The sequence below is a fragment of the Aquarana catesbeiana genome, linkage group LG09, assembly GCF_042186555.1.
Source record: "Aquarana catesbeiana isolate 2022-GZ linkage group LG09, ASM4218655v1, whole genome shotgun sequence".
NCBI lineage: Eukaryota > Metazoa > Chordata > Amphibia > Anura > Ranidae > Aquarana > Aquarana catesbeiana.
In genome coordinates, this window is record NC_133332.1 from 268,528,844 (window position 1) to 268,556,668 (window position 27,825).

General features: G+C 41.6%; 1 protein-coding gene across 4 annotated transcripts in view; it reads left to right on the top strand.

Annotated features, from left to right (window-relative positions):
• The first annotated feature begins 21,749 nt into the window (after window positions 1-21,749).
• Window positions 21,750-27,825, top strand: part of SRPK3 (SRSF protein kinase 3) — a 261,895-nt gene continuing 255,819 nt past the window's right edge. The window contains exons 1-2 of one of the 4 annotated variants that reach the window (XM_073600335.1): window positions 21,750-22,021; window positions 23,696-23,816. In XM_073600335.1, the coding sequence (XP_073456436.1) occupies window positions 22,006-22,021; window positions 23,696-23,816 (137 nt within the window). In that variant the 5' untranslated portion in view covers window positions 21,750-22,005. The remainder of the gene's footprint in view (window positions 22,022-23,695; window positions 23,817-27,825) is intronic. The other 3 variants (XM_073600334.1, XM_073600332.1, XM_073600336.1) reach the window with 3 other exon arrangements.

A 27,825-nucleotide genomic window follows, 5' to 3' on the forward strand; every position in this document is an offset into this window, starting at 1 on the left:
AGTTAGTAAATTCAGTGCAAAGTAGAGATTTCACCTAAAACCAAAATTCAATACAAAAAATGCAATAGTTTTACTGAAAATTATGTAAAAAGTACAAAAATAGCTAAACCTGAATTCACTTAAAAGGAAATGGTGCCTACACCACTTGCAATGACAAAACGGTGTCTTCGAAATCCAATGGTGGAAAAACAGTTAAAACCAGTGAGTTTAACATTAAACATAACAGTTTCTCAAAACACAGCAGACACAAAATGGCAGTTGCAACAAATGAAAAATCAAGCCACGGCCACATGGTTAAAATGGTCGATGAAAATCGGCGACAACAGTCAGACCACATGGTAGCAAAATGGCCAATGACAAAAGGGCCACATGGTAGATAGCAACACATGAAATGCCGTTGCTGATCCCGCCAAAACCAGAACAAACCAAGATTTTCTTCACTAAGACACCAACACTTTCTCCCCACAAAACTACACATTTGAGACACCAAATGAACACTTACAAACATTTTAGGCTACATACAACTAGGGACCTTGGCCAACCAAGCAACACAGGCTCTCCAATCAAACAACGTTACATAAAACACAAAATAACATGGCTCAAACATACACTCTTGTTCCCAAATAAAGTTCCTTGTCAAAAGAAGTTTATTGAGTATACAATGTTATAAAGATACATAAAGTAAGTTTACAAGGATCTATAAAGTAAGCTCATTGTTTTACAGTAGGGTTTATATAGGTAAATATCATGAAATTTCAAATATTAAACATTGGGTTCACGTAAACCTAAATTAAAGATATATATCATTTCCTTAGTTACTTTTGTCAGTATTTAAATGATTTATACCTACTATACATATTGTTTACAAGTAGAGTGTATATAGGTCAAATAAATTCTGATAATGAGCTTTAATCGTAAGGTGGAGAAAAGGAAAGAGAAAGAAGAAAAAGGGTTGAAAGGTAGAGGTATGGTCCACAAGGTTGTCCCGTTCGTCAGCTTATTATTCTTTTTAGTTCTCTTTGAAGCCTTAGAATGGGTGTCTCTGTAAGTCATTTAATCTGTTACCATGGCAACAGGACAGAGTCATTGAAATTTGACAGGAACTGTTGTTTTATCCAAGGATGCCAAAGTTTTTCCAATTTTGGAATTTGATTTTGATCGATGGCTACCATCTTAGCATGGGACATTGTATTATTCATTCTGTGAATTGTTTCTGCTAGTACCAATGTAGGAGATTTCCATGCCTTGGCCACTGTTTGTTTTGCAGCCGTTATTAGTTGGATCATAAGTTTGAATTGAGAGAGTGTTAACCATTCCGGTTTTAGATTAAGTAAAGTTAAATATGGATCTGGTTGTATTATTTTTTAAAATATTTTAGATGCAATCACGAAGACTTCCTTCCAGAAGGTTTGGATTACTGGGCACGTCCACCATATGTGTAAATATGTGCCTATTTCTGGGCATCCTCGAAAACAAAGAGTTGAGGTATTAGGTGAATATTTTGCCACTCTAGCGGGTACAAGGTACCAGCGAGTTAGGACTTTATAATTTGTCTCCAGTGCCAAGATGTTGGGTGAAGATGACTTAGATGTGAGCCATATATTAGACCAGTCCGTGTCTTCTAAAGTTCGTCCCAGGTCCTCCTCCCACCTCTGAACGTAAGAGGGTCTATTAAGATTTGCTACTCCATATAATTGATTATAAAGTGATGAAATTGTACCTTTAGCAAATGGATCTTTTGTACAGATTGATTCAAAAATGGATAATTGGGATAATGGTGTATCCCCCTTTAGGAATGGTGTATAGAAATTTTTGATTTGGAGATATCTAAAAATCTCAGAGTTTGGTAGATCATATTTTTCTCTAAGCGATGGGAATGAAAGGAATGATTTAGATGCTATGAAGTCATTTAGTGTCTGAATGCCTGATGTTGTCCAAGCTTTAAAAGAATTTGGGTAGATCCATGCCGGATAAAAGGCCGGATTTCTGATAAAAGAAAGGAGAGGATTGTGTGGAGATTGTAACTGATATTTGGTTTTTAGTTTATCCCAGAGAGATAAGAAGTGTTTAGTTATGGGATTATGAATTTTAAAGCGGTCTTTAGGATCAAGCCATAATAAATTTGATATTAATAGAGGGTCATTTTCTGAAGCCTCTATAAATACCCATAATGGGATTTCCTGTTTTGCATGGTATTTGGACAGACTGGCCAAATGTGCTGCTCTGTAGTAGTTAGTAAAATTAGGGTATCCCAGGCCTCCTTTATTTTTGGGAAGATGTAGTGTGTGTATAGGTATGCGTGGTTTAGAAGAGCCCCATATAAACGAAGTTGTTCTTTTTTGTACTATTCTCAAAAAATAGGAAGGAATTGGAATAGGGAGGACTCTGAATAGATAAAGCAATTTGGGTAGAATAGTCATTTTGATTGCATTAATCTTCCCTATCCAGGATAAAGGAAGTTGCGACCATTGTTTTATTAGATTTGTGATCTGTCTTAATACAGGAGGATAATTGGTTGAGAATAAGTCAGAATGAGATGCTGTTAAATGAATTCCAAGATATGGGATTGATTTTTCTGCCCATGTGAATGGGAGTGCAGCCCTAGCCGGGATCAATTCCATGTTTGTGAGTGAAATATTAAGCACTAGGCATTTCTTAGGATTAATCATAAGGCCGGATAGGGCTGCAAATCCATCAAGAGCTGGTATTAAGTTAGGACCAGAGACCTGTGGTGATGATAGAAAAAGTAATATATCGTCTGCAAATATACATAATTTGTGTGTAATACCTCCTACTTCAATGCCAGTTATAGTTTGGTTTGTTCTGATGTATTGGGCCATGGGTTCGAGTATAAGGGCAAATAATAAGGGAGATAATGGGCAACCCTGTCGGGTACCTCTTTCGATATTAAAGGCTTCAGATTTGTATCCAGCATATTTTATATAGGCTTTGGGTTTATTATATAATGCTTTGATCCATGTTAAAAAATGGGGTCCAAAACCCCATTTTTGTAATGAATATTGCATATACTGCCAGGATACTGTGTCAAATGCCCTCTTAATATCGAGAGATAGAAAACATAAAGGGATTTTCCGTTTTTTAGCAATATGTGCCAATAACACTGCCCTGCGTATATTATGGCCTGCCTGTCTATTTGGCATGAAGCCTACTTGATCTCTATGTATTAATTTTCCTATAATGCTATTGAGGCGTTTTGCTATTATTTTTGCTAATAATTTAATATTGAGGTTTAACAGAGAGGCCGATAATTTACACAGGAAGTATCATCAGAAAGGGGTTTTGGGATCATACAAACAATTGCCATTAGTGTTTCTTGCCGAAAAGAAATCTAGAAGTTTGTTAAAAGTTTCAGTGAGAATGGGAGAGAGTATTTCTGAGAATGTTTTATAGTATAAAGCCGAGTAGCCGTCTGGGCCTGGTCTTTTGTTAAGTTTTAGGTCTTTTATGGCGTTAGCAACTTCATCTATAGTTATAGGCTCATCCAAACTGCTTTTTTGATTCTGAGATAACTCAGGTAAGGTTATTTTTGAGAAGAAGGATTCAGCTTCTGTAGGATTAAATTCATTGTTTGTCTTGTATAAAGTTGCGAGATGTGAGTGAAATTTATGGACTATTTTAACTGGATTACAAGTGTAAACATTTTTTATAATTTCAAACGTATTGGTTTGAAAGATTTGTTAGTTGAATTTAATGCCCGAGTCAAATATGTACCTGGTTTGTTTGTATTCATGTAGAAATTGTGTTTGGAGCGTTTGAGGGATTTATCAACTGACTCAGTGAGAAATAGATCGTATTCCAATCTAGATTTTTCCAGATGAGATTTTGTACTCTGAGATGGATTATCTTGAAATGATATGTAGGCTGCATTAAAATTGAGTTCTAGTTTTTTTGCTAGATTTTTGCGTTCCCGTTTAAATAGTGCCATTTGTCTTTGTATTGTACCACGCAAGACAGGCTTATGAGCTTCCCACAGTGTTATTGGGGAGATGTCTGTTGTATTATTAATTGATATGTATTCCTTTAAAGCTTGTTCAATGGCCATCTGATGTAGTGGGTGTTTGAGTATTATGTGCGGTAAGTACCACGTTGGGTCATGCGCTTTTGGTATGGCTGAGGCTATAGTAGTGTATACTGCATTATGGTCAGACTACGGAATCGGAATTATATCTGATGCAATAATTTCTGGTATCATTCCTATTGTTAGAAAAATATGATCTATTCTGGTGAAGGTTTGATGAGGGTGCGAGAAATAAGTGAATTTCTTTTTCATTGGGTTACTTTCTCTCCATGAATCTACCAGATTGTATTTGGAAAGAAGTTGAGAAAAAGGTAATCTAGAGGTTATTTTGGATGGTGTAAAAGGTGATTTATCTAGAAATGGGAGGAGGACCTGGTTTGAATCCCCACACATTATCACTGTTCCTATTTTGTGTGTATTAATCACTTGTAATATATGTGAGAGGAATGGTGTAGGTTGTTTGTTAGGAGCGTAGTAGGAAATCACCGTGATTGCTGTATCCATTATATAACCCATGAGTATCAGGTATCTACCTTCTGGGTCTTTAATTTCTGATGATAAGGTGAATGGTGTGGATCGGTGAAATGCAATTAGAGTTCCCCTTTGCTTGGTACAGGCAGAAGCCGTGTAAATTTGTTGATAAAAAGGAGAAATATATTTTGGAGTAGAATCTTTGGTGAAGTGTGTTTCTTGGAGGCATACTATGTGAGCCTTCTTGTTATGGAAAGTACGGAAGGCTTTGGTCCTTTTTTGAGGGACATTTATTCCCTGAACATTCAGGGAAAGTATATTCAGTGGTGCCATGGCAATAGATCAAATAGTTTTGACTTACTTTTTGTTATGCAGAGCTGACTGCGCAGATCAACCTGTGTGGACTGAAGAGATGAATAGATAGAAAAGAAACCAGTGAATTCTGGAGTAAAGAGTAAACAAAAAACATATGAGATTAGATGATACATTGTATAAATTATTTTTTGCAAGTAATCACAATTTACCCGTGAAAGAGAATAAATATCTCTCTCAGGGGAACAAGTGCCTTCGTCACACTCCCACATAATATGGTTGGGAGAATGAGGAGGGCTAATGGGGGTACACGGATCTTCCGCTTACAGGAGAGAAGTTCTATGTCAAAAGACATCAAAATGATGTTTCATTAATTGGAGTGCAGAATATAGTTTTTGTTGAAATTATTTATTCCAGGGTGGTTGTATATGGTTAGTCTTGCCCTACGCTAAATAAGTCAGTTAGAAAGGTACTGTTAATAACTTTGGTATTGATGAAGATAGTTTGAATTATTTTGGGATTTTAACCCTTTTAGAGTAAACAATTACATATTTTATTCATATGTAACTGTTTAGATATGTTAACTCATAAAATTGAGGTTGTATTGCTTCAGATTAGAATAAACAAAAACATAATTCTAGGAACTAGTTAGGTAATAATATATTTGTTTTAAGAAAAGAAAGAAAAAGCTTCCATTACTTCTGGGTTATTGAACATATTTGTCCTAAAAAGTAATAAATCTATTGTTATTACCTGATAATATATAACTGAACAAGAATTTCCTTATTTCACTTATATATTCTAAGGCTATATGAATCAGAAGTAATAAGAAATATAACTGGAATGTAACATGATCCCACACAGTGTGTGACTATCAGAATGCAGTTACATTCAGTTATAAATACAGGTTTTTTATAGAGAACCATCTCTTAGTATAATAAATGAAGAGATATCAGGAATTAGGATGTCAGTCCATTGAATCTTCTTGGTCCATGGATGATGTGGCATAACGGCCTCTTTTGTGAGAATGATGATTCCCATTTTGTTCTGAAATTTTCTGGGTGCTGCCTGAAGGTGAAGATGACGCCATTCTTCTGCGTGTGGGAGTGTTGCTGCTTGTGGGTTCTGTCAGATTTAATTTTAAAAGGGTTTGTTGTAGTTCATCTGCTGATCTGCTTCTGTAAATTGTACCTTGGTAGTTAAATCTGACTGAAAAGGGGAAGCCCCATTGATACATAATGTTGTGGCGTTGCAGTTCCATTAGTTGGGGTTTCATGGATCGTTTTTTAGTAATAGTAAGTTGGGATAGGTCAGCAAAAATTTGATAATTGTGTCCTTGAAAATTAAGTTCCTTTTTTTCTCTTGCAGCAATTAGTATTTGTTCTTTCGTTCTGTAATAATGAAATTTTGTGATTATATCACGTGGGGGTCCATCTTTCTTTTTGGCTGTGAGGACTCTGTGTACTCTGTCCAGTTCTAAACGTTCAATAGGGATATCTGGCTTTAGTTCTTGTAATAGAGCAGTAATAGTAGATTGCAGGTCTGTCACAGTTTCAGGTATTCCCCTTATGCTCAAGTTTGAACGTCTGGCTCTATTTTCGTAATCTTCGAGCTTAGTTTGAAGTATTAAATTCTCTTTTTTTAATTGTTCCAATTCTGTTATATTTTCTTGGGTTGTAATTTCAATTTCATCCATTTTTATTTCTAAGGCTGCGGTGCGGTTTCCCAGCTCTCTTATTTCTTTGGTTAGGCTTTTTGTTATTTGGTCTGAGGTTTGTTTTAAAGCCTTATGAAGCATCTTTTCAAATTGTAATAATATTACTGGGGATACTGAGGAGGCTTGTGGAGAAGTTTGTGAGAGGATTTGTTCTGTATCTGACTCAAATGGAGAGTCTTGCTGTGACATTTTCTGTCTGTGAGAGCGCCCTGATGCTGTATCTTGTGAGGTGACTGGAGCTGCTTCAGCTGCAGTGAGTGCCTGTGAGCTCTTTGTGAGGTGATTTTTATTTCTGCCACGGTTTCCTCCCAGTACCATATTTCCTGCCCAAACTTTCACAGTTTGTTCCCTGGGGCAAAAAGGTTCAAATGGATACCTTTTGAGCCTGCAGGCTCCGCTTTGTCCTTCTCTTCTCTCCTCAGCGGTGTGGAGCTCTAACAATGCATGTCTGCTCTGCTAGGCTCCGCCTCCTGCCCTCGTTCCCAAATAAAGTTCATATCAAAACCAAAAGAGCTCTCCCCCATGCTATTGTCCCCAGGGCGTAGCCCTTTCAACAAACAGTCCCCATTGTAAGTAAAGGAACAGCCATGCCTAGCCGCCCTTCCCCAGCTCAGCCACATAGCAGTTTCAAAACAAATTCAATCATCAGTTACTTAACCCCTTCCCGCCGACCGTACGCAGATATGCGTACTCGGCTTTCCGGGGTTATACCGGGATGATGCCCGCAGCTGCAGGCATCATCCCGGTACCGTTGTTTACAGCGGGCGATCGGCTACCCGTGTATAACAACCGATGCGGCTAAAAGCCGCTCGGCTGTTATACCGGAGGAGCGGGAGGGGACATCCCCCCCCCTCCTGCCGCCTCCCGCCGCTGTTACCGGGCCTTCCGTGCGATCGGGAGGCCCGGTGTCCATTCGGCTGCCTTCGGCGGCTGGGGGCGGGCTGGAACGAAGCTGCGATCGGCTTCGTTCCAGCCTTCTCGTTGTAAACGCGGAAGCGACGTCATGACATCACTTCCTGTTTACTCGGCTGCCAATGACGCCGAATTTAAAAAAGTACACAGTATTCAGAATCGCCGTTTTCGGCGATCTGAATACTTTGAAGTGTAAAGGAGGGATAGGGGGTCTTTTAGACCCCCCCATCCCTCCATAAAGAGTACCTGTCACCACCTATTACTGTCACAAGGGATGTTTACATTGCTTGTGACAGCAATAAAAGTAAAAAAAAAAAAAAAATTTTTAAACACAATTTATAAAGTACAAAAATAAATAAAATAAATAAAAAAAAAAAATTTTAAAGTGCCCCTGCCCCCGCGAGCTCGCGCAGCGAAGAAAACGTATACGGAAGTCGCGCCCGCATATGTAAACGGTGTTCAAACCACACATGTGAGGTATCGGCGCGATCGTCAGAGCGAGAGCAATAATTCTAGCCCTAGACCTCCTCTGTAGCTCAAACCTGGTAACCGTAAAAATTTTTTAAAGCGTCGCCTATGGAAATTCATAGGTACCGTAGTTCGTCGCCATTCCACGAGTGCGTGCAATTATAAAGGGTGACATGTTTGGTATCTATTTACTCGGCGTAACATCATATTTCACATTATACAAAAAAATTGGGGTAACTTTACTGTTTGGATTTTTTTAAAATTCATGAAACTGTCACTTTTCCAAAAATTTGCGTTTAAAACACCGCTGCACAAATACCGTGTGATAAAAAATATTGCAACAATCGCCATTTTATTCTCTAGATTCTCTGCTAAAAAATATATATATAATGTTTGGGGGTTCTAAGTAATTTTCTAGCAAAAAATACGGATTTTAACTTGTAAACACCAAATTTCAAAAATAGGCTTAGTCATGAAAGTGGAGTTCCACCCACTTTTACAACTCTTCAGCATCCCTCACTAAACTGTGCACTGTAAACGAATTGGATATATTTTTATTTTTTTTCTCAGCACCTACTGTATATCTGCTGTATTCATTTTTCACTTCCTCCTCCCTGGCCGTGGCCCATCGCATCATTTCCTGTTTGCAATGCCTTCTTGGAAGGTGCGGCAACTTCCTCTGGCACTGCCGTTGCTATGGAAACCTGACCTGAAAGCTATTACACTGCTTGTGCTGCACTGAGCATGTGCGAGATCTGCAAGGATAAGATCCAGGAAGAAATACAGTCTGGCTTCAGATGCCCACACTTAAGATGGCCACGGCCTGCTGTAAGTTTATAAAATAACAAGCTACTGCTATAAACTAACAAAACAGACCTTAGTTTACAGACTAACTTTACTAGAATACATTAAGCTTGTGTATTATAAGGGTATTTTTATTTAAAAAGTATAATTTTGGCCGGAACACCACTTTAAACAAACTGCTCAGTCACACACACGTTCCAGGTTGCATTAAATGGGTCCCATAGCAGAGGCAAATATCCCAATCAATACTGACAAATCATACACCACAAACATACGATCAAAATCCCGAGTACCATTATACCAAAAGACATAAAAATTGTTCTTTTGCAAAGCAGAACCTCCCTAACGCATCGGACCTAGAAAACGTGGATCCGTTCTCTCCCTCCTCTCGATCCAATTCCATAGAGGCCTCATTCACTCCATAATATTTCTGGCCTGCCAATGAACTGTCGTGGAAAAACCCAACATACTCTTTTGCGCTAATAACACAAGCGTACATCCACTAAACCGATAATGTCTTTGCAGAGCGAATACATCCCCCCAGATGATCGTTCTGTGCATCGCACAGGGGCTCTTCGCTGGCGGACATATCCCCACTCTGCAAACACTTCCAAGGAGCTTTTCACTACCAAACGGATCTCAACCAGCGTCAATCTGCCCCAGTCAGCTCTTTAGAGTGGGCTGCAGGAGAACTAACACTGGGAGACACTATGACAATACATATTAAATACAATTTCCACAACACTAACTCGCAGAAATATACTGCTTTAAACGGTACATAATGCACTGAAATATACTGCGTTAAACGTGCACTAACACACTGAACTATACTGCAGTAAACCTGCCCTGACAAACTAAACTGACACTAATGTAAAAATAAATGGTCACTACACTTACACTGACTGAACTATCACTAGATTCACACTAAACTGATACTTTACACCAGGGATATGCAATTAGCGGACCTCCAGCTGTTGCAGAACTACAAGTCCCATGAGGCATAGCAAGACTCTGACAGCCACAAGCATGACACCCAGAGGCAGAGGCATGATGGGACTTGTAGTTTTGCAACAGCTGGAGGTCCGCTAATTGCATATCCCTGCTTTACACTGACATAAGAACCACAGTAGCACACTGTAGCGTAATAACTCACTAGTAGCACTGAACAGAGCCCTGCTCTATCTCTCTCCATGCCGATATGGCCGCTATTGAAAGAATACATTTATAGTGTGGGGCGGGACTAAGAGCCATGAGTCATGATTAGATAGAGTTATCATTAATTTCTCCAATCATGGCTCTGACAGTGCTCTGTGCTCTGATTGGGCAAAGCTTTCATTGCTTCAGCCAATCAAGGCTTCCAACGAATTGTGCAGTGGTGCAGTGCATTGTGGTCATTCGGCGGGCCAAACAAAAGGTTGAACGCCCCAATAATTCGGGTGTTCGTTGAGCAGACGAACAGCAATATTCGGCCTGAACTCATGCTGGGGCCGAACCATTCACCCATCCTGAATGCCAATAAACATCTAAATGATTCAGATAAGGATTGTGAGAAAGTGCTGTGGTCAGATGAGACCAAAATCAAGCTCTTTGGCATTAATACGACTCGCACTGGTCCAAATCATTTGGTGGAGAGGGGATTATGGTGTGGGGTTGTTTTTCAAGGGCTGGGCTTGGACTCTTGGTTCCAGTGAAGGGAACTCTTACAGTGTCAGCATACCAAGGCATTTTGGACATTTTCCTGCTCCCAGCTTTGTGAGATCAGTTTCCTGTTCCAAAATGACTGCGCACAAATGCACAAAGCAAGGCCAATAAAGACATGGATGAGCGAGTTTGGGGTGGAGAAACTTGACAGGCCTGCACAGAGTCCAGACCTCAACCCGACAGAACCTCTTTGGGATGAATTAGAGTGGAGACTGCGAGCCAGGCCTTCTTGTCCATATTAGTGCCTGACCTCACAAATGCGCTTCTGGAAGAATGGTCAAACATTCCTATAGACACACTCTTAAACCTTGTGAATAGCCTTCCCAGAAGAGTTGAAGATGTTATAGCTGCAAACGGTGGGCCAACTCAATATGGAACCCTACAGACTAAGACTGGGATGACATTAAAGTGGTTGTATACATTTTTTTTTTACTTTTACCTACAGGTAAGCCTATAATAAGGCTTACCTGTAGGTAAAAAGGTAAAAAAAATATCTCCTAAACCTTTACGGTTTAGGAGATATTACCCTCGCAATGAGCCCCTTACTGCAGCGGCGCATGCACACAGGGGATTCTCGGCTGACAGCCCGGCAAACTCCGGAACTTGCCAGACAGAAGTCTCCCGCGCGCATGCGCGGGAGTGAAGACATTGCGGCCCCGGCCACTCACAGCGCCAGAGCCGCGATACCCGGAAGACACGCCGAGGGGAAATGTCAGCTCCCTCTGCGTGGACCGGGTGAGATGCCGGTGCCTCGTTCTAAGGTAAGTATCTCATAATGAGCTAGTATGCGGTACATATTAGCTCATTATGCCTTTTCCCTTGCAGGTGTAGAAAAAAAAAAAAAAAAAAAAAAACAGCGGGTATACAACCGCTTTAAAGTGGATGTAAACCCACCACACATGAATATAAACTGTTGCCAGGATAATAAAGTATGTAGCTGTATATGGCTTAAAATTATAATCCTATCTTCCACAACTCACTCCTTTTCCTACAGGGAGCCCCGCAAAACTCCGGAATCCATGGGCGGGTCTATGCTGCGGCGCTCGGTGGGCAGAGCCGTGACATCACTAGGCTCCCACCCACCTCTACACTCCCCTTGTGCTGGCACCTGAGTGGGTACAAACCTTGCGCTTGTTATACTAGAAGTGCACGCACAGAGCGCGTTCTGGGCAGAAGCAGAGTGCGCTCACGGCCCCCCTGTGACTCCTGCGCATGTGCCACACAGGCTGTAGTGGAGAGGAGTTTTCGGTATAGCTAGCACAGCTCTGTGATGCTGAAAGAGGCTGAGTGAGAGAGAATCATTGCTCCTGCATGAGATAAGGAAATTACCTGTCACTCACAGCATGGGGAAGAAACTGGCACCTATTAATCTGTGTGTTGTTTTTTTTCTTAGGGAAAAAAGATAAGAGGATTGCTCAGAGCTGGATTAACTCTTTGTGGCTAGACTGGACACAGATGCCATGACATCCTATACTGTACAAGGTAGAAGTCTTAATGGTTTACATCCACTTAATTATTATTATTATTATTATTATACAGGATTTATATAGCGCCGACAGTTTACGCAGCGCTTTACAACAACATTAGGGCAGACAGTACAAGTACAATACAATTCAATACAGGAGGAATCAGAGGGCCCTGCTCGTTAGAGCTTACAATCTAGGAGGGAGGGTCAAGTTATACAAAAGGGTAATAGCTGTGGGGGATGAGCTAATGGAGAAAATAATGCAGTTGTTAGATGGAGGCAGGATAGGCTTCTCTGAAGAGGAAAGTCTTCAGGGATCGCCTAAAAGTGGATAAATTTGGAGACAGTCTGACAGATTGGGGTAGGGAATTCCAGAGGATGGGCGAGGCTCGGGAGAAGTCCTGGAGGCGGATATGGGAGGAGGTGATGAGGGAGCTAGAGAGCAGGAGATCTTGGGAGGAACGGAGATGGCGTTTAGGTTGGTATTTTGAGACTAGGTTAGTGATGTAGCTGGGGGCACAGTTGTGGATGGCTTTGTAACTTATTGTTAGTATTTTGAATTTAATTCGTTGGGCGAGTGGCAGCCAATGGAGGGATTGGCAGAGAGGGGTAGCAGACACTGATCGGTTTGTAAGGTGGATGAGTCTGGCAGCAGCATTCATGATGGACTGAAGGGGGGATAGTCTATTTAAAGGTAAGCCAATGAGGAGGGAGTTGCAGTAGTCGAGGCGAGAGATAACCAGGGAGTGAATCAGGAGCTTTGTAGTTTCACTGGTTAGAAAGGGACGTAGTTTAGAGATGTTGCGGAGGTTGAGGCGGCAAGCTTTGGAAAGTGATTGGATGTGGGGCTGAAAGGAGAGTTCAGAATCTAGGATAACACCTAGCACCCTGACATGTGGGGACGGGTGGATGGTTTTGCCATTGCTCTTCACAGAGAAGTCAGGGGAAGAGGCACGTGGGGGAGGAAATATTATAAGCCCGGTTTTGGACAAGTTGAGTTTGAGGAAGTGGTGTGACATCCATACAGATATGTCGGTTAGTAAGTTAGTGATGCGTGAGGAGACTGATGGAGTGAGTTGAGGGGTGGAGAGATAGATTTGTGTGTCATCAGCATAGAAATGATATTGAAAGCCATGAGAGGCTATCAGCTGACCCAGGGAAGAGGTGTAGATTGAAAATAAAAGAGGTCCAAGAACAGAACCTTGGGGGACCCCGACAGAGAAGGGAAGAGGAGTGGAGGAAGTAGAATTGTAAGTGACACTGAAGGTGCGTTGGGATAGGTAGGATGAGAGCCACTGAAGAGCACAGTCACGGAGACCGATGGAGTGAAGTTTTTTGAGGAGGAGGGGGTGGTCAACCGTGTCAAAGGCAGCTGAAAGATCCAGAAGTAGGAGTACAGAATAGTGTCCGTTGGTTTTTGCAGTTAGTAGGTCATTTGTGAGTTTTAAAAGAGCAGTTTCTGTGGAGTGTTGAGGGCGAAATCCAGATTGAAGGGGATCAAGAAGGTTGTTTTTAATGAGGTGGTCACTCAGTTGGTTGTAAACCAGGCGTTCAAGGAGTTTAGAGGAAAAGGGGAGCAAGGAGATAGGGCGTAGGTTGTTAAGATTGGTAGGGTCCAAGGATGGTTTTTTGAGTATGGGAGTGACCAGTGCATGTTTTAGAGCATCGGGGAAGACGCCAGAGGTGAGAGAGAGATTGAAGATGTGGGTTAGAGAGTGTAGGATGGGGTCAGAGGGTGACCGTAGCATTTGAGAGGGAACAGGGTCCAGGGGACAGGTAGTTAGGTGGGCGATAGAAAGGAGTTTAGCAACTTCGTCTGGAGTAGTAGATTTGAATAGAGGTAGTGTCAGTTGTATCTGTTGACATGGGGTCTTAGCTGGGGGAGATACCTGTAGAGTGGAGATTTCATCACGGATTGTATCAATCTTGTTTTTGAAGTGATTAGCGATTTCCTGGGCAGTGAGTAAATCAGTGGGGGGAGGCGGTGGAGGACAAAGTAGAGAGTTGAAGGTAGAGAAGAGTTTACGGGGATTGGATGAGAAGGTATTAATAAGAGTTGTAAAATAGGTTTGCTTGGCAGTGTGGAGGAAAGAATAGTATTTTTGGAGGGCAGATTTGTATTGGTTGAAGTCTTTGAGAGACTTAGTCTTGTGCCACAGACGCTCAAGAGCGCGACTACGTTTTTTGAGAATTTTAGTGTCATCTGTTTGCCAGGGTTGTAGGGGTCGAGGCCTGATTCTGCGTGTAGTAAGGGGAGCGAGCTTGTCCAGGGTGGAGGACAGAGATTTATTGTAGATGGATATGGCTTGGTTGGGGCAGGACAGGGGGGAGATTTTGTCATAGAGGTGGTCGGTAGCAGAGTAGAGGAGAGAGGAGTTGAAGTTGCGAAAGTTTCTACGGGTGACGGTTAGGCGATTGGAGGGAAAGGTGGTGGAAGACAGGGGGAGAGAGAAACTAATAAGGTGGTGGTCGGAGAGAGGAAAAGGATTGTTTGAGAAGTTGCATGGAGTGCATAGGTAAGAGAATACAAGGTCAAGAGTGTTGCCATCAGAGTGAGTAGAAGCCTGTACCCATTGCTTCAGGTCAAATGAAGAGGTTAGACTAAGAAGTTTAGAAGTAGCAGGAATGTTTGTATTAGCAGGGATGTTGAAATCACCGAGAAGGATTGTGGGAATTTCCGAAGAGAGAAAGTAGGGTAGCCAGGCAGAAAACTCATCAAGGAAAGTCGATAATGGTCCAGGGGGCCGGTAGATCACAGCAATTCTTAGGGAAGTGGGAGAGAATAGACGTATACAGTGGACTTCGAATGATGAGAGTGAAAAAGAGGGAGGAGGGTGAATAACCTGGAAGGTGCTCTGGGGGGATAGGAGGAATCCCACTCCACCTCCCTTGCGTCCATTAGGCCTGGGGGAGTGAGTCCAGTGAAGGCCACCCTGGGAGAGGGAAGCAGGAGAAGGGGTGTCATATTCGTGGAGCCAGGTTTCTGTGGGAGCAAGTAGATTAAAGGAATTAGTGACAAAGAGGTCATGAACAGCAGTGAGTTTGTTGCAGACAGAGCGGGCGTTCCAGAGGGCGCAGGAGAGAGTGAGGCTGGTGTTGGTAAGAAGAGGAATGGAGACTAGATTGTGTAGATTGCGACTACTGCCAGAGGGTGTAGGGTGATGGTGATGGGTGTGTTGGGCACAGTTAAATAAAGTGGGCCCAGGGTTTGGGGAAATATCTCCAGCGATTAGGAGAAGCAGAAGAGTGAGGGAGGTAATATGAGAATATGGTTTGTATGAGGGGACATGCTTCAGTATCCTGGGGGGTATGTTAGCAAGTGGACTTAGAGTTAGAAAGAGGTGATGAGTGCAGTAATAGGGGGAGGGGAGAAGTGAGGGTGATATGTACAGGTTGTGGGGTGGAGCAGAGGGATGTAGAAAAGAGAGTTTGAGGAGAGAGGCAGCAATTGTGAAAAGGAGGAGAGGTAAAGAGTGCATGTTTCAGAGAGGAAGATGATAAGATTAGGAAATGGGGTCACCTGCAGTCTTTTATAGTTTGCTTTGTGCAAATCGCTGAAGTGCAAGAGCGGAAGTGCCACTTAATAGTTCATGTGTGTGTAAAGGCAGGTCCCAATACTTTTGATAATATAGTGTGTGTACTAAAAATAAATAAAGAACTGCGCTATGTGCATAGATAGTGAAAGCATAAAATAAATAAATCATAAATGACAAAATTTGAAAAGTCCTGCTGCTAAACACTAAAACCTCGATATAAGGCAAAGACCAAGTAAACAATAATCAGTGTAGTGCTGGACACAAAAAAAAATTAATAAATGATATTGTGAAAAATGACTAAGAAAATATTGTGCATAATCCTCAACGCTACCGGATAACCATTGAGTGAGATATCTTCAGCGAAGAGAAAGTATATATAATAAATATATCCAAAACAAACAGTGTGGCATTAGGCTAATAATGCAATACAAAAATATATATGATATAGACACACGTGGATTGCTCATCTAAGGCTTATGCTATCATAGAATAAATAGTGAAGATCATCTAAGTGATATTCCTTATTAATGTGAGTCCATACCCAGAGTGGTATATACAAGAGAAAATATTATGTGAAAAAATAAAAAATGTAAAAAAATTAAAAATTATGAAATAAAAATTGTGAAATAAAAGTTCAAGATTGTCCCAAATAGCAAAATATTGATTCCAAAGAAATCCAGAATAAGCTTATTGCATGGTTCAGGTTTGTTTGATCCACCTCTCATGCAGCCCACCACCGGATGGTAAAATTAAAGGCTTACCGGAAAGCCTGCGACCGCCCTTACTCAGGGGGGTCAAAACAGGCTTAGTAGTGGAAAATGGATGGATTCTCTGAAGTCCCTCTCTCTTCGCCAGACAAGTAGTCCACAGCAACGGGGACCCCAATATGGAAGAAAGCTCCCTGGGATACGTTCAATGCTCCTTCCCAAAAGGGCCAGGTACCAATGAGCCACAGGTCCCAAGGGAAAAAGACAAAAGGAACTCCAGTAGTGCAGATTGATAAAAGGGGGCTCAATTTATTAAGCTAAAATACAGTGGAAGCACTTACAGCAAAGTGACAATGCAAAAACACTCTTTAGGTTTAAAATCAATTCGCGCATGCGCGATGCGTATCAGCGTTGTGACCCTACGGCCGTTTCGTCTCAACTGACGTCATCAGTGGTACGTGATTGCCCACGCGCATGCGCATTATATAACTCTGCAGCGCTGCCTAAAGCGGCGCTATTGGTTAGCTCAGATTAAATTGGATGTTGTAATTGGTCAGTCTAAAGCCTCCAATCTATAGGTAACACCTGGTACAAAATTGGTAAACAGTTGAGACATTGGCTAAACGTACACATAATAGAGAACTGACCACAATAGCGCCATCTAGTGGATATTTACAAGATTCTTGAGCAAATAGACAATTAAATAAAAAGAAATCTGCAGTATACAACACTTAGCAGCTAAAAACATAGTTGAATTTGTAAACACCATGACTACCCAATGTATATTAATTAATATACTAAAGAAAGCAATATTGATAATGTAGATAAGACAAGCCAAGATCATAAAATTAAAAAATTAAAAAATTGGAGCTCAAATAAACTCCAAACTATAATAGTTAGCAAAGCTCGGGAGTAACTAAAGTGTCATATTATATACCCTCTTCCCAAACGATATGGCTCTCCCATTATGACCCTTATAAATATGTCTATAATTAAATTCTTATCATGATCATAGGTAAAGGGACCATAAATTTGTCACTAGACACCCAAGAAGGTATATAAATAAAATTATGTGGAAATAAAACGAATAATCCAAGTAATAAAGAGGAACGATCACAAAGAGGCAATCCCATGGTTAAAGAAAGGACAAAGTACCTCAAGTAGGACCTCAACTATTATCAACAAAAACAGTAACCTCGAATGGGACATCAACTGTTATTAATAAAACAGTTTATGTCCCATTCTATATTCAAGCCACTGGGGGGCATGAGAACCCAAACGGTAGATCCAGTTGGTCTCGGATCTAGAGATGACTCCCTTACCATTACTGCCACGCCAGTGGGGAATGTATTTCTCTATGCCAATAAAGGTAGTGCCCATTGGGTCTCGATTGTGCACGAGATCATAGTGTCTAGAAACACTGTGCTTGTCGAAGCCCTGCTTAATGTTGGTAATGTGTTCACCCAGCCTCACGTGCAACTTTCTAACTGTGCGTCCCACATATTCCAACCCGCAGGGGCACCTGAGGAGGTATACGACACATTTGGTGGTACATGTAATTAATGATTTAATGGGGTATGTTAGACCCGTATTGACTGAAGTAAATTCAGTCAATCTCCTGTCCTTTAGTGTGTTGACCCTACACACTACACACCTTCTACATGGAGAAAATCCCTTAAGGTCCCCAAAAAAACTCAAACGCACAGGTGGATCCGGGACATTAGGTGCCAACATGTGTCTAAAACTGATGGCTCCCCTGAACAAAACCCGCGGTTTGTCCGACAATAAGGGCCCAAGGATCCGGTCATTTTTAATAACTGGCCAATGTTTTTTTATGATCCTTTTTATGGCCCAATGTTGGCTTGAATAGGTGGTGATGAAAGCAAGTCCAAAGTCCTCCCTATCTTCTGTTCGGGGAGGTTTGTCCATTAGTAGGTCCCTCCGGTCCCTATTTCCTACCTCTTAGATTAATGAGTCTAGGGTCATTAAATCATAGCCCTTGCTTAGAAATCTAGATTTTAAGGTGGATGCTTCCCTGTGGAATTGTTCTAAGTTTGAACAATTCGGCCTCAATCTTAAAAATTGTCCTTTGGGGACAGCTGTTAACCAGGAACGATGGTGACAAGAATCAAGGGGAATGAAGCTGTTCCTGTCTGTTGGCTTGAAGAAGGTAGAGGTGGTGTTTTTTCCGTTAACAATATTAATAACCAGATCCAAAAAATGGATCTGAGACGGACTAGCTTCATAACTAAGCACTATACACCTGTTATTATTATTGAGGCCCAAAAGGTAGGAATCAACCGATGCTGTTTCACTGTCCCATATGAATAGGACATCATCAATAAATCTTTTCCACATGACAAGCTGGTCAGGCCTGTCATGTAGAACTTCATCTTCCTCCCATTTGGCCATGAAGAGGTTGGCCATACTAGGGGCAAATTTAGCCCCCATGGCCACCCCCTTCACCTGCAAGTAGTGTGCACCATTGTGCCAAAAGTGATTATGCTCCATCGAGAAGTCCAATAGCTCCATCACAAAGTTACACTGTGTGATGGGGATATTGGAGTCCCGATAGAGGAAATGCCGCACCGCCTCATGTCCCAGTTGATGAGAGATCGAAGTATAGAGTGATGCGACATCAGCTGTCACCAGCTTATAAGTATCCTTCCATTCAACCTCACTTAAAATATTAAGGACATGTTTTGTGTCCTTAAGGAATGAGGGGGTGCCCATCACCAATGGCTGAAGATATAAGTCAATATATTTACCTACGCGTGATGTAATAGAATCAATGCCACTGATGATGGGCCTTCCCGGGAGGTTCACTAAAGTTTTATGGACTTTAGGCAAAATATATATAACCGGTAGCCAGGGGGCCAGGGGAACCAGATGTTCCTTTTCTTTTCTATTTAAAATTCTCATGTCATACCCTTTTTCTATTAGTGCACTCAGTTCGCGTTTATACGCGGCTGTTGGGTCTGATGGTAGAGGACAATAGGTATCCGTATCTGATAGGATTCTATCCATTTCATTGGCATAAGAATCTTTATCAAGAATGACAATAGCCCTGCCTTTATCCGTGGGGCGTATAATTATGTCCTTCCTGTTACATAACGTCTCTAGCCCTACTCTGATATTCTGCTGAGCTTGCACCGATCTTAGTTTTAACTTAGTCAAATCACTCAGAACCAAGTCACGAAAGATGCTAATGTTGGGTGCTGTATTGCCAGGCGGATTGAACAGCGAAGCGTTAGACAAGCCAGAATGGACCACCACAGATGCTTCTCTGGTTAATTGTCTGGATGAATTACTCATAATGTACCTTTTAATGTTAAAATGGAGTTCCACACAAAAATGGAACTTCCGCTTTTTGGAACCCTCCCCCCCTCCGGTGTCACATTTGGCACCTTTCAGGGGGGAGGGGGGTACAGATACCTGTCAAAGACAGGTATTTGCACCTACTTCCGGCATAGACTCCCATGGGAGTCTATGCTTCTTCCTGTCCCGACCGCGCTGTCTGCTGGGAACACACAGCTCCCAGCAGAGAGCGGGGACCACTAGGGACGTGCAGCGCGACTCGCGCATGCGCAGTAGGGAACCGGGAAGTGAAGCCGCAACGCTTCACTTCCTGATTCCCTCACCTAGGATGGTGGCGGCAGCTGCCGACATCGCTGGACCCCGGGACAGGTAAGTGGCAATGTATTAAAAGTCAGCAGCTGCAGAATTTGTAGCTGCTGGCTTTTAATATTTTTTTTTTTGGCGGTGTGGGTGAACCCCCGCTTTAAGTTTACGTGTATACTTTTGTACGTCAATAAACGTTTGAAACTTGTTTAGATTGCGGGGTGGGACAAATTTTAAACCTTTATTAAGGGTGGCGAGCTCTTCCGTTGAGAGCTCCTTGGTGCTCAAATTAATAATACCATTGATATCTAAATTCTCCTCCTTTTTGGGGTGAAATTTCCTCCCCCCTCTGCACCCTCTCTTGCGTCGCCATTTCTTTTGTTTCTTCCTCTGCCAGCCAACTGAAAATCCCATCTAGCACGGTTTTCTCCTGTATGTTGGCATGGAGAGGAACCAATATTATTATGGTTACTGGCTAATGTGTTGTTCTCAGTGGTGTTCAACAAGGGTGAAAACCTATTTCCAGTGTTAATATTGGCGTGTGTGTCAGTGGCGGAATTACCACGGTCGCAACAGTTGCACTTGCAATGGGGCCCTTGCATTCTCCCCCAGAAGGGTTGCTAGTTGCACGGCTCTGAGCTTACAGCGTCTATCTTATGGAACAGCACGGAGCCAGCATTAACAGTTTTATCTCCCCCTCCGTCCTCTCTCGCACAGGATGAGAGAGGAGACTGCTGATTTGCTCCTCCTTCTCCCCCTCCCCTCTCCTGTGTGTGCTCCGCGGGCAGTCAAGTGTGAAGCTACCAAGCGCACATTTCCCGCGGAGCACACACAGGAGAGGGGAGGGCGAAGAAGGAGGAGCAGATCTGCTGTGTCCTGTCTCATCCCGTGCGAGAGAGGCTGGAGGGGGAGATGGAACTGTCAATGCTGGCTCTGTGCTGTTCCATGAGAGACACGTTCTTAGCTCAGAGCCATGCTGAGAAGGCAGATGGCACTGATGAGTACTAATAGAAGGCATTGGTAGGCACTGAAAGGAGGCATTGATGGGCACTGATTAATGGCACTGATAGGAGGCATTGATGGGCATTGATGGGCACTGATAAATGGCACTGATAGGAGGCACTAATGGGCATAAATAGGCTGCAATGATGAGCACTGATATGAAGCATTGATGAGCACTGATAGAAGGCATTGATGGGCACTAATAGGAGGCATTGATGGGCACTAATAGGTCTGTTTACGTGTGATCAGCTGATCACATGGTAAAGGAACGCTGTGATTGCGCTGGATGCACGTCCCAGGGGACACGCAAGTTTCTGGGAGGATGTCCATGGATGTCCAGTAAATAATGCTATATTGATCAAGTACTGAAATAATGCTGTATTGATCAAGTATAGAATAATGGCATATAGTTCAAGTACTGAAATAATGCTGTATTGATCAAGTATTAAAAATAATGCTGTATTGATCAAGTATATAAATTATATGCAAATATTAAAATAATGATGTATTGATCAAGTATAGAAATAATGCTGTATTGAACAAATATAGAAATAATGCTGTTTTGATCCAGTATAAAAATAATACTGTATTGTTCAAGTATAGAAATAATGATATCCTGATCAAATATATAAATAACGCAGTATTGATCAAGTATAAAAATAATATTGTATTAATCATGTATATAAATAATGCTGTATTGATCAAGTATAAAAAAAGAATGCAGTATTGATCAAGTATAAAAATAAAACTCTATTCCTCAAGTATAGAAATAATGCTGTATTACTCAAGTATATAGATAATTAAGTTTGGAAATAATACTGTATTGGTCAAGTATAAAAATAATACTGTAATGCTCAAGTAACAAAATAACGCTGCATTGATCAAGTATAGAAATAATGCTGTATTGATCAAGTTCTGCCCTCATTGCTATGTCTGTGTGTTTGTGCAGTCCAGTCTCTGGGAGGGCTCTGCCATGTCTTTTATGTTTCCTCCCTAAGCTGTGACGTTGTCTCCTGACATAGAACCGAGTCACTCCTCCCTGCTTCTGCTTGTCCCTCGCTATCAGCTGTCATCTCCTTTGCTGATCTTTGCTTCTCATCCCTTCCTGTGTGTGTGTCTCTGTCTATCTTGGTGTGTTCTCCTCCTTCTGCAGCTGTCTCTTCCCCCATCTTAGCCTGTCTCCCCCACCCCCCAAGTCTCTCCTGTCTCATTATGTCTCCTCTGCTCCCCACTGCCTTTCCAACTCTATCATGAGCTCCAAGAAAGGTGAGCACTTCAAGACCTGACATAGGGGGGACATGCAGCTGATTTCCTGATGATAGCTGGGGGTATATTATATATTGTAGGGGGGTTGCAGAATACCCCTGTTTACTTGTCCCTTTGCAGCCTGGAAGCTGATGAGTTAATTCTGCTCTTCTATACACTACTAGTCTGGAAAAGCATCCATGTAATGCAGTGAGTGACCCTCTATGTAATGTAGGATCAGTTAAATACATCTGTACAGTGAATAATTAATGCATACAGCAAATGTAATATATATAATTTTTGTTTTTATTTGGTATGCATGTCTATTTTTAGCGCTGACCATTTGTTGCAGTAACTATGCAGACAAATATTTATGTGAGTCATAGATGTATGGGTAAAGTTTGGTTTATGCATGATTATTGTTTTCTTATTTTTTTACATAAAGTATTTTATGAATTTGAATATTGCCTTAGTATAGCTGTCTGTTTTTTTTAAATAGATCACACAGTGCTATAAAGAGACGATTACTTTTTTTTTTTTAATCACTTGTATTTTGAGCTGGAAATGCTTATGGTTGCCATATGAAGGGAGATCGTATTTTCTTATATTTTGTAAGCTGGCACATTTTGACTCAAGTGATTCCTTCACAGCAATAAAAGATGTTTTCTAGTATGTTGGATGAGATCTTCGACTTTGGTTCTAGTATTTGATCCTCCAGGAACCCAAATGGCCGTACAAACAATCAGAAAATCGGACGAAAAATACTGCTTTCATCGCGATCGTACGATAATCGGATCGTTAGTACAGAGCTTTCGAGAGCCGTTCACGACAGTTTATCCAATATTATTAGATTGGACAAGCACGAAAATTTTCCTCGTACGATTTTTCGTTTAGTCAGTACAGTTGTCGTCCGAAAATACAATACAAATACACTACAACACATGACATCACTTCCGTTTTTTTTTTTCTGTCGTATGAGAATTTTCGTGACTTTAGTAACCTATTCAGTTTCTACTTGAGACTAGTAAGCGAAAAAAGTCGGATGATCTGTCGTCCGATTTTCGGATTGTGTGTACGGGGCATAAGAACTGGCCCGGGTGAGAACAACGCTGGATCCCTGGACAGGTAAGTGCATGTTTATTAAAAGTCAGCAGCTACAGTATTTCTAGCTGCTGACTTTTCATTTTCTTTCCAGGGGCCAAGTTCCTTAATGATCAATTTGCTTTTCCAAATGATCCATAGTTGACAAACTATTTGATTGATATAACACGCAGAAAGGGGATTTCAATCAATAGCTGGAAGATACAGTCGTAAAGTTATCGGTCACATCTTTATTGTCACAATGCAATCTTATAATCTGCTCAATCAGAATATGATTGAATTCATGAACAAAGCATCTCAGTGCTGCCGATCAATGCACTATAACTCTGGCCAATCAAGTTTGATCTTGGTTTAAATTACTTTTTATTTATTAATTTCTATCTATTGGTTGAATATGTAATAAAGTCCAAGTGTGTATGGTCACCATTAGATTTATCATAAATTGAATGGATTTGTCAATATAAATCTATATGACCATCTTTAAAAGCCTATTGATGTAACATACCAAATGCTTGTTCGTGACTTCCATGTTGGTTCTGTCTTGTGATTATTTCCCCAACAGGATTGGTCTTCACGTGCCACTTTATTTCTTAGTTTCAGGCAACAGTCAAGGAAAGAAGAGTAAAAAGAAGCAAAGAAGGCAAAAAAAGCCTGTTGAGAGTGAGATACTCGGGATTACGGAGGCATGCAGCCCCAGTGTAGACAGCCAGCCTGGGTGAGTGGTCAGGCCCTCTCACTCATTACTTGGTATTTTGCTCAATTGTTGTTACATGGGAGCTGATACAATGGCTATTAACCTTTTTTTTTTAATGAGATAAAACATGCTTATTTACAATACTCATTTTAATCCCAGTAAATATTTGTTCAGGAATTAATACTTGTTTGAATTCCATAGTTTAAAGTTAAAGTTTTTAAAATAAAATAATTAACATGTTATATCTACCTGCTCTGTACAGTGGTATTGCACAGAGCGTCCCTGAACCTCCTCCTCTGGGGTCCCCCACTGAAGCTCTTCCCTCCTCCTCTTCTGTACCTGCCCCATAGCAAGCGCTTGCTATGGTAGCAGAAGTGTGGGCTCGCTCCTGAGCCAGGCTGTGTGCATCTATAGACAGAACACAGCGCATCTAGGCCCTGTCCCCTGCTCTCTTTTCACAGGAATTGACTGACTGCAGCAGGAGCCAATTGCTGTGAGAGAGGGGAGAATAGCTGCTGCACACAGGACAGCACTGGATTGGGAATGTACTCAGGTAAGTGTTTAAGGGGGGGTGAGGGGGAGCTGCTATTGAAAGGTTTATTACCTTATATCAGAGAATGCATTAAGTTAAAACACCCTTTTTGCCTTTAGGTCCACTTTAAGCTGTACTGTATGGTTATAGCTGTTGTGCAATGTGTGAAAACAGCGAAACTCTGTGTGTGACTGTGCAGTCAACAAGCCCTGGAGTTTGATCACTCCCTGAAGTGCACTCTAAGGCCTCATTTAGATGGGCATCAGTCTGTACCACCCCACTTACAAAACAATCTATTGCGGGACGCCTTTCAGAGAGGCGGTAGAGCTGTTACTTCCAGGCGTTCAGGAGGCAATCTGCCTGCCCCCCAAATGCCTGTTTGTTGCCAGAGCTTGATGTTGTATTGAAATACTGCACGGCACCCACAAGCCAAACATTTTACTTTAATGGCCAAGTTTGACAGACAATGCCACCTGTCAGACTCTACAAGCCTTTTTATATTTAAAATGACATGTGTAAGATCCCCCTCTGGCTGCATGGTATCTTTGGATGGGCAGGGGTGTGGGGGTAAACATGACATGCTCCCTCTTTTTCTGCAATACAAGTGATTGTGAGGACTAGATTTGCTTGAATTATAAATAACTATACAGTATTTATATAGCGCCAACAGTAAGAACAATCTAAAGGGGAGACAGTGCAGTTACAATACAATAAAATACAAGAGGTTTAGAAGGTTACGATGTAACTATGTAAGGTCCCTGCTTAGGTTCCACTCTTACATGCCTTTGTTCTATTTGTGGGCAATATGGCCAAACAAGTCAAAATGTTAGGGATTCAGAAAATATTGAAGTTAATGGGAAAAAAAGTTCTAGTATTTTTTTAGGCCTCTGGAGGGCAACTACAAAAGCCAAATACAACAAAATGGTATGGGAAGCCCACCACACAGTATATCTATGAAACATGGTGCTATTTTAAAAAAATGGGGGTAAAATGTGTACAGCAGTGAGGAGGGGATATTTTTCTGCAGCTTTGAGGGAAACATTTGAAATACACAAATCCTTCAATTTATAGCTTTGTGGGGTCCCTTAATGCACACTGTTACAGAATCACTCAGGGTCATTTCTGGGACTTCCAACAGTGACAAAGTGGCAACACTTTGCTGTATATGGTTTGCTCCCCTAAATTCCTTATTGCAACTTTGTCAATGGGCAAAAAAACTTGCTTTCTTAGTAGTTGTAAGAAGGATAGCAAGCTAAAACCAGAATTTGGGCTTCACAGTAGGATGCCTTGGTAACCAAAAATTGTTACCTCAGTCCTCTGGAATAGCTGGTTTAAAAGTAGCACCCTATTTAATGGAATGGCACTGCAAAGCACAAGTAGTTGCCTTGGTAGCAAATTAGCCTGGCTGTGGTACCACATTTGGATGTCAGCAAGGTCAGGCTGAAGGCCCTTGAAGATGTCTTCCAAAAAGGAAATAATATTTTGAACATTTTACATTTTGAAGTTTCAAATTTACCTTTTTGTTTCATATGATTTTAATGCATTTCTTTATCTATAGATTTACTGATTGATTTTGTTCTTTGGGGGCAGGGGCAACAGAAGAGGGTGGTGGATTGAAAGGAGGATATGCCAGGAATTGACAGGAAAGGAATTACCTAGGTTGGAGCTGGGATTGGGGCTGCCCCATTAATTTAGAAATAAGAATTATTACAAATATACTATAATGAGAGGAAAACAGATGAAACAGTAACAGGGACAGCAACATCAGCACCTAGCAGAACCTTTGTGGCTTGCATACAATTCAGTGGAAGATGCCTGTGGGTGTGGAAGGCATCTGAGATTCAAACAGGGTTCATTTTGATAAAGTTTGCATGCTTACCATTGCTTATAGACAGGTCCCTCTAACTGCTCTGACCACTCTTTTTTGTTAAGGCACTTGCAGCAGGGCAGACCAGCATCTCTAGTACATGTTCTGAAAGCTCTCGCCACTGGTCCATTTTGGACATTCAGTAGTCCATGAAGTCTTTCTGCCCTCCTAGGGTTGTTGGTATCCAATATCGGCTGGCTATACAGGCGTCTGGATCCAACAACTCTTTTATCTTCATAAACAATCCTTACCTGAGAGTACTACCTGGCATCAGGCTGGCCCACTGGTGCGTGAAGTTTACACTGCCTCTGTTAGATAGATTACCCTGCTAGTGGTGGTTCCACTGCTGCTTCATGCTTGACTAACGTGGGTAGTGCAGCTACGACAGGTAGAAGAGGAATCCTTGCCAGCATTGGTAAAGGTTTTGTATAAGCATCTCCTTTTAGTGATGCATTTTATGTTCACTCTCATGTGTTGGAATACAGTCTGCCATTTTGAACTTGATTCTGAGAGGGTGACATTGGAGGGGTCGTCCCCAAAAATGAGACAGGTCTCATCCCTTATTGGATAGCCTGCTTAATGTTCCTGTGAACATTGCTTTTGATCGGTTTGAGCATTTCAGAATCAAATATACAATATTTGGGGAGATTTCCTATTTGCGTGGACACAAACAGCAATCCAGTTTCATCTGAGGGTTCGTGCACACTGTAGCTCAAAAACGGAATATTGTATACTCACCTTTCCGTAATTTTCCTTTCCTCACCTATCTCCATGGCAGCACACACTGGGTTGTGACTCCGCCCCCACAACCTGACAGGATAGGTTACCTATAAAAGTTGAAGGAGAGGCACCCCACCTCATTCTCTGTAACTATCACCTAATGAAGGGTGGGATTCTGTGTGCTGCCATGGAGATGCGTCAGGAATAGAAAATTATGGAAAGGTGAGTATACAATTTTCCGTTTTCCTGACGCATCATGGCAGCACACACACACTGGGAAATAACTCGCCAGTCGGGAGGGTGCAAGTAAAGTAACAGAATTTATTCATCATATGGCAGTAGAATTGGCCCGAATAACTCTACTGTTGATAACTGAGCCGAATCTACCCTGTAGTGGGACATGAATGTATGCCTGGAGGACCAGGTTGCAGCCCTGCAGATTGTCTCTGGTGACACCCTGCAATATGTTACCCAGGAAGTTGCCACTGCCTTTGTTGAATGAGCCCTAATGTCTCCAGGTATCGGCAGATTCTGAATGTCATAGACTTTCTTGATGACCTTGACCAACCAAGATGGTTCGAGATGAAGCCATTTGGCCTCTTCTTCCTCCATGAGGAATCACAAATAGATTTTCGGTCTTCCTGAAAGAAACAGTAGCTGTCAGGTAGTTCCTAATAGTGGTCATAATGTCCAAGGCATGTGGTTGCCCTTGATTATCAGTAAATGAAGGAAGGTTGATTTCCTGATTGTAGTGGAAAGATGATGACACCTTTGGAGTAAAGCGGTCTGAGGGTTTCAGAACCACACTGTCTGGGAAAAAGATCAAATAAGGTTCTGAAATCATTAAAGCCTGTATTTCCAAAACTTTTTTTGCTGACTTGATGGTTATAAGAAATGTTAATTTCAGTGTT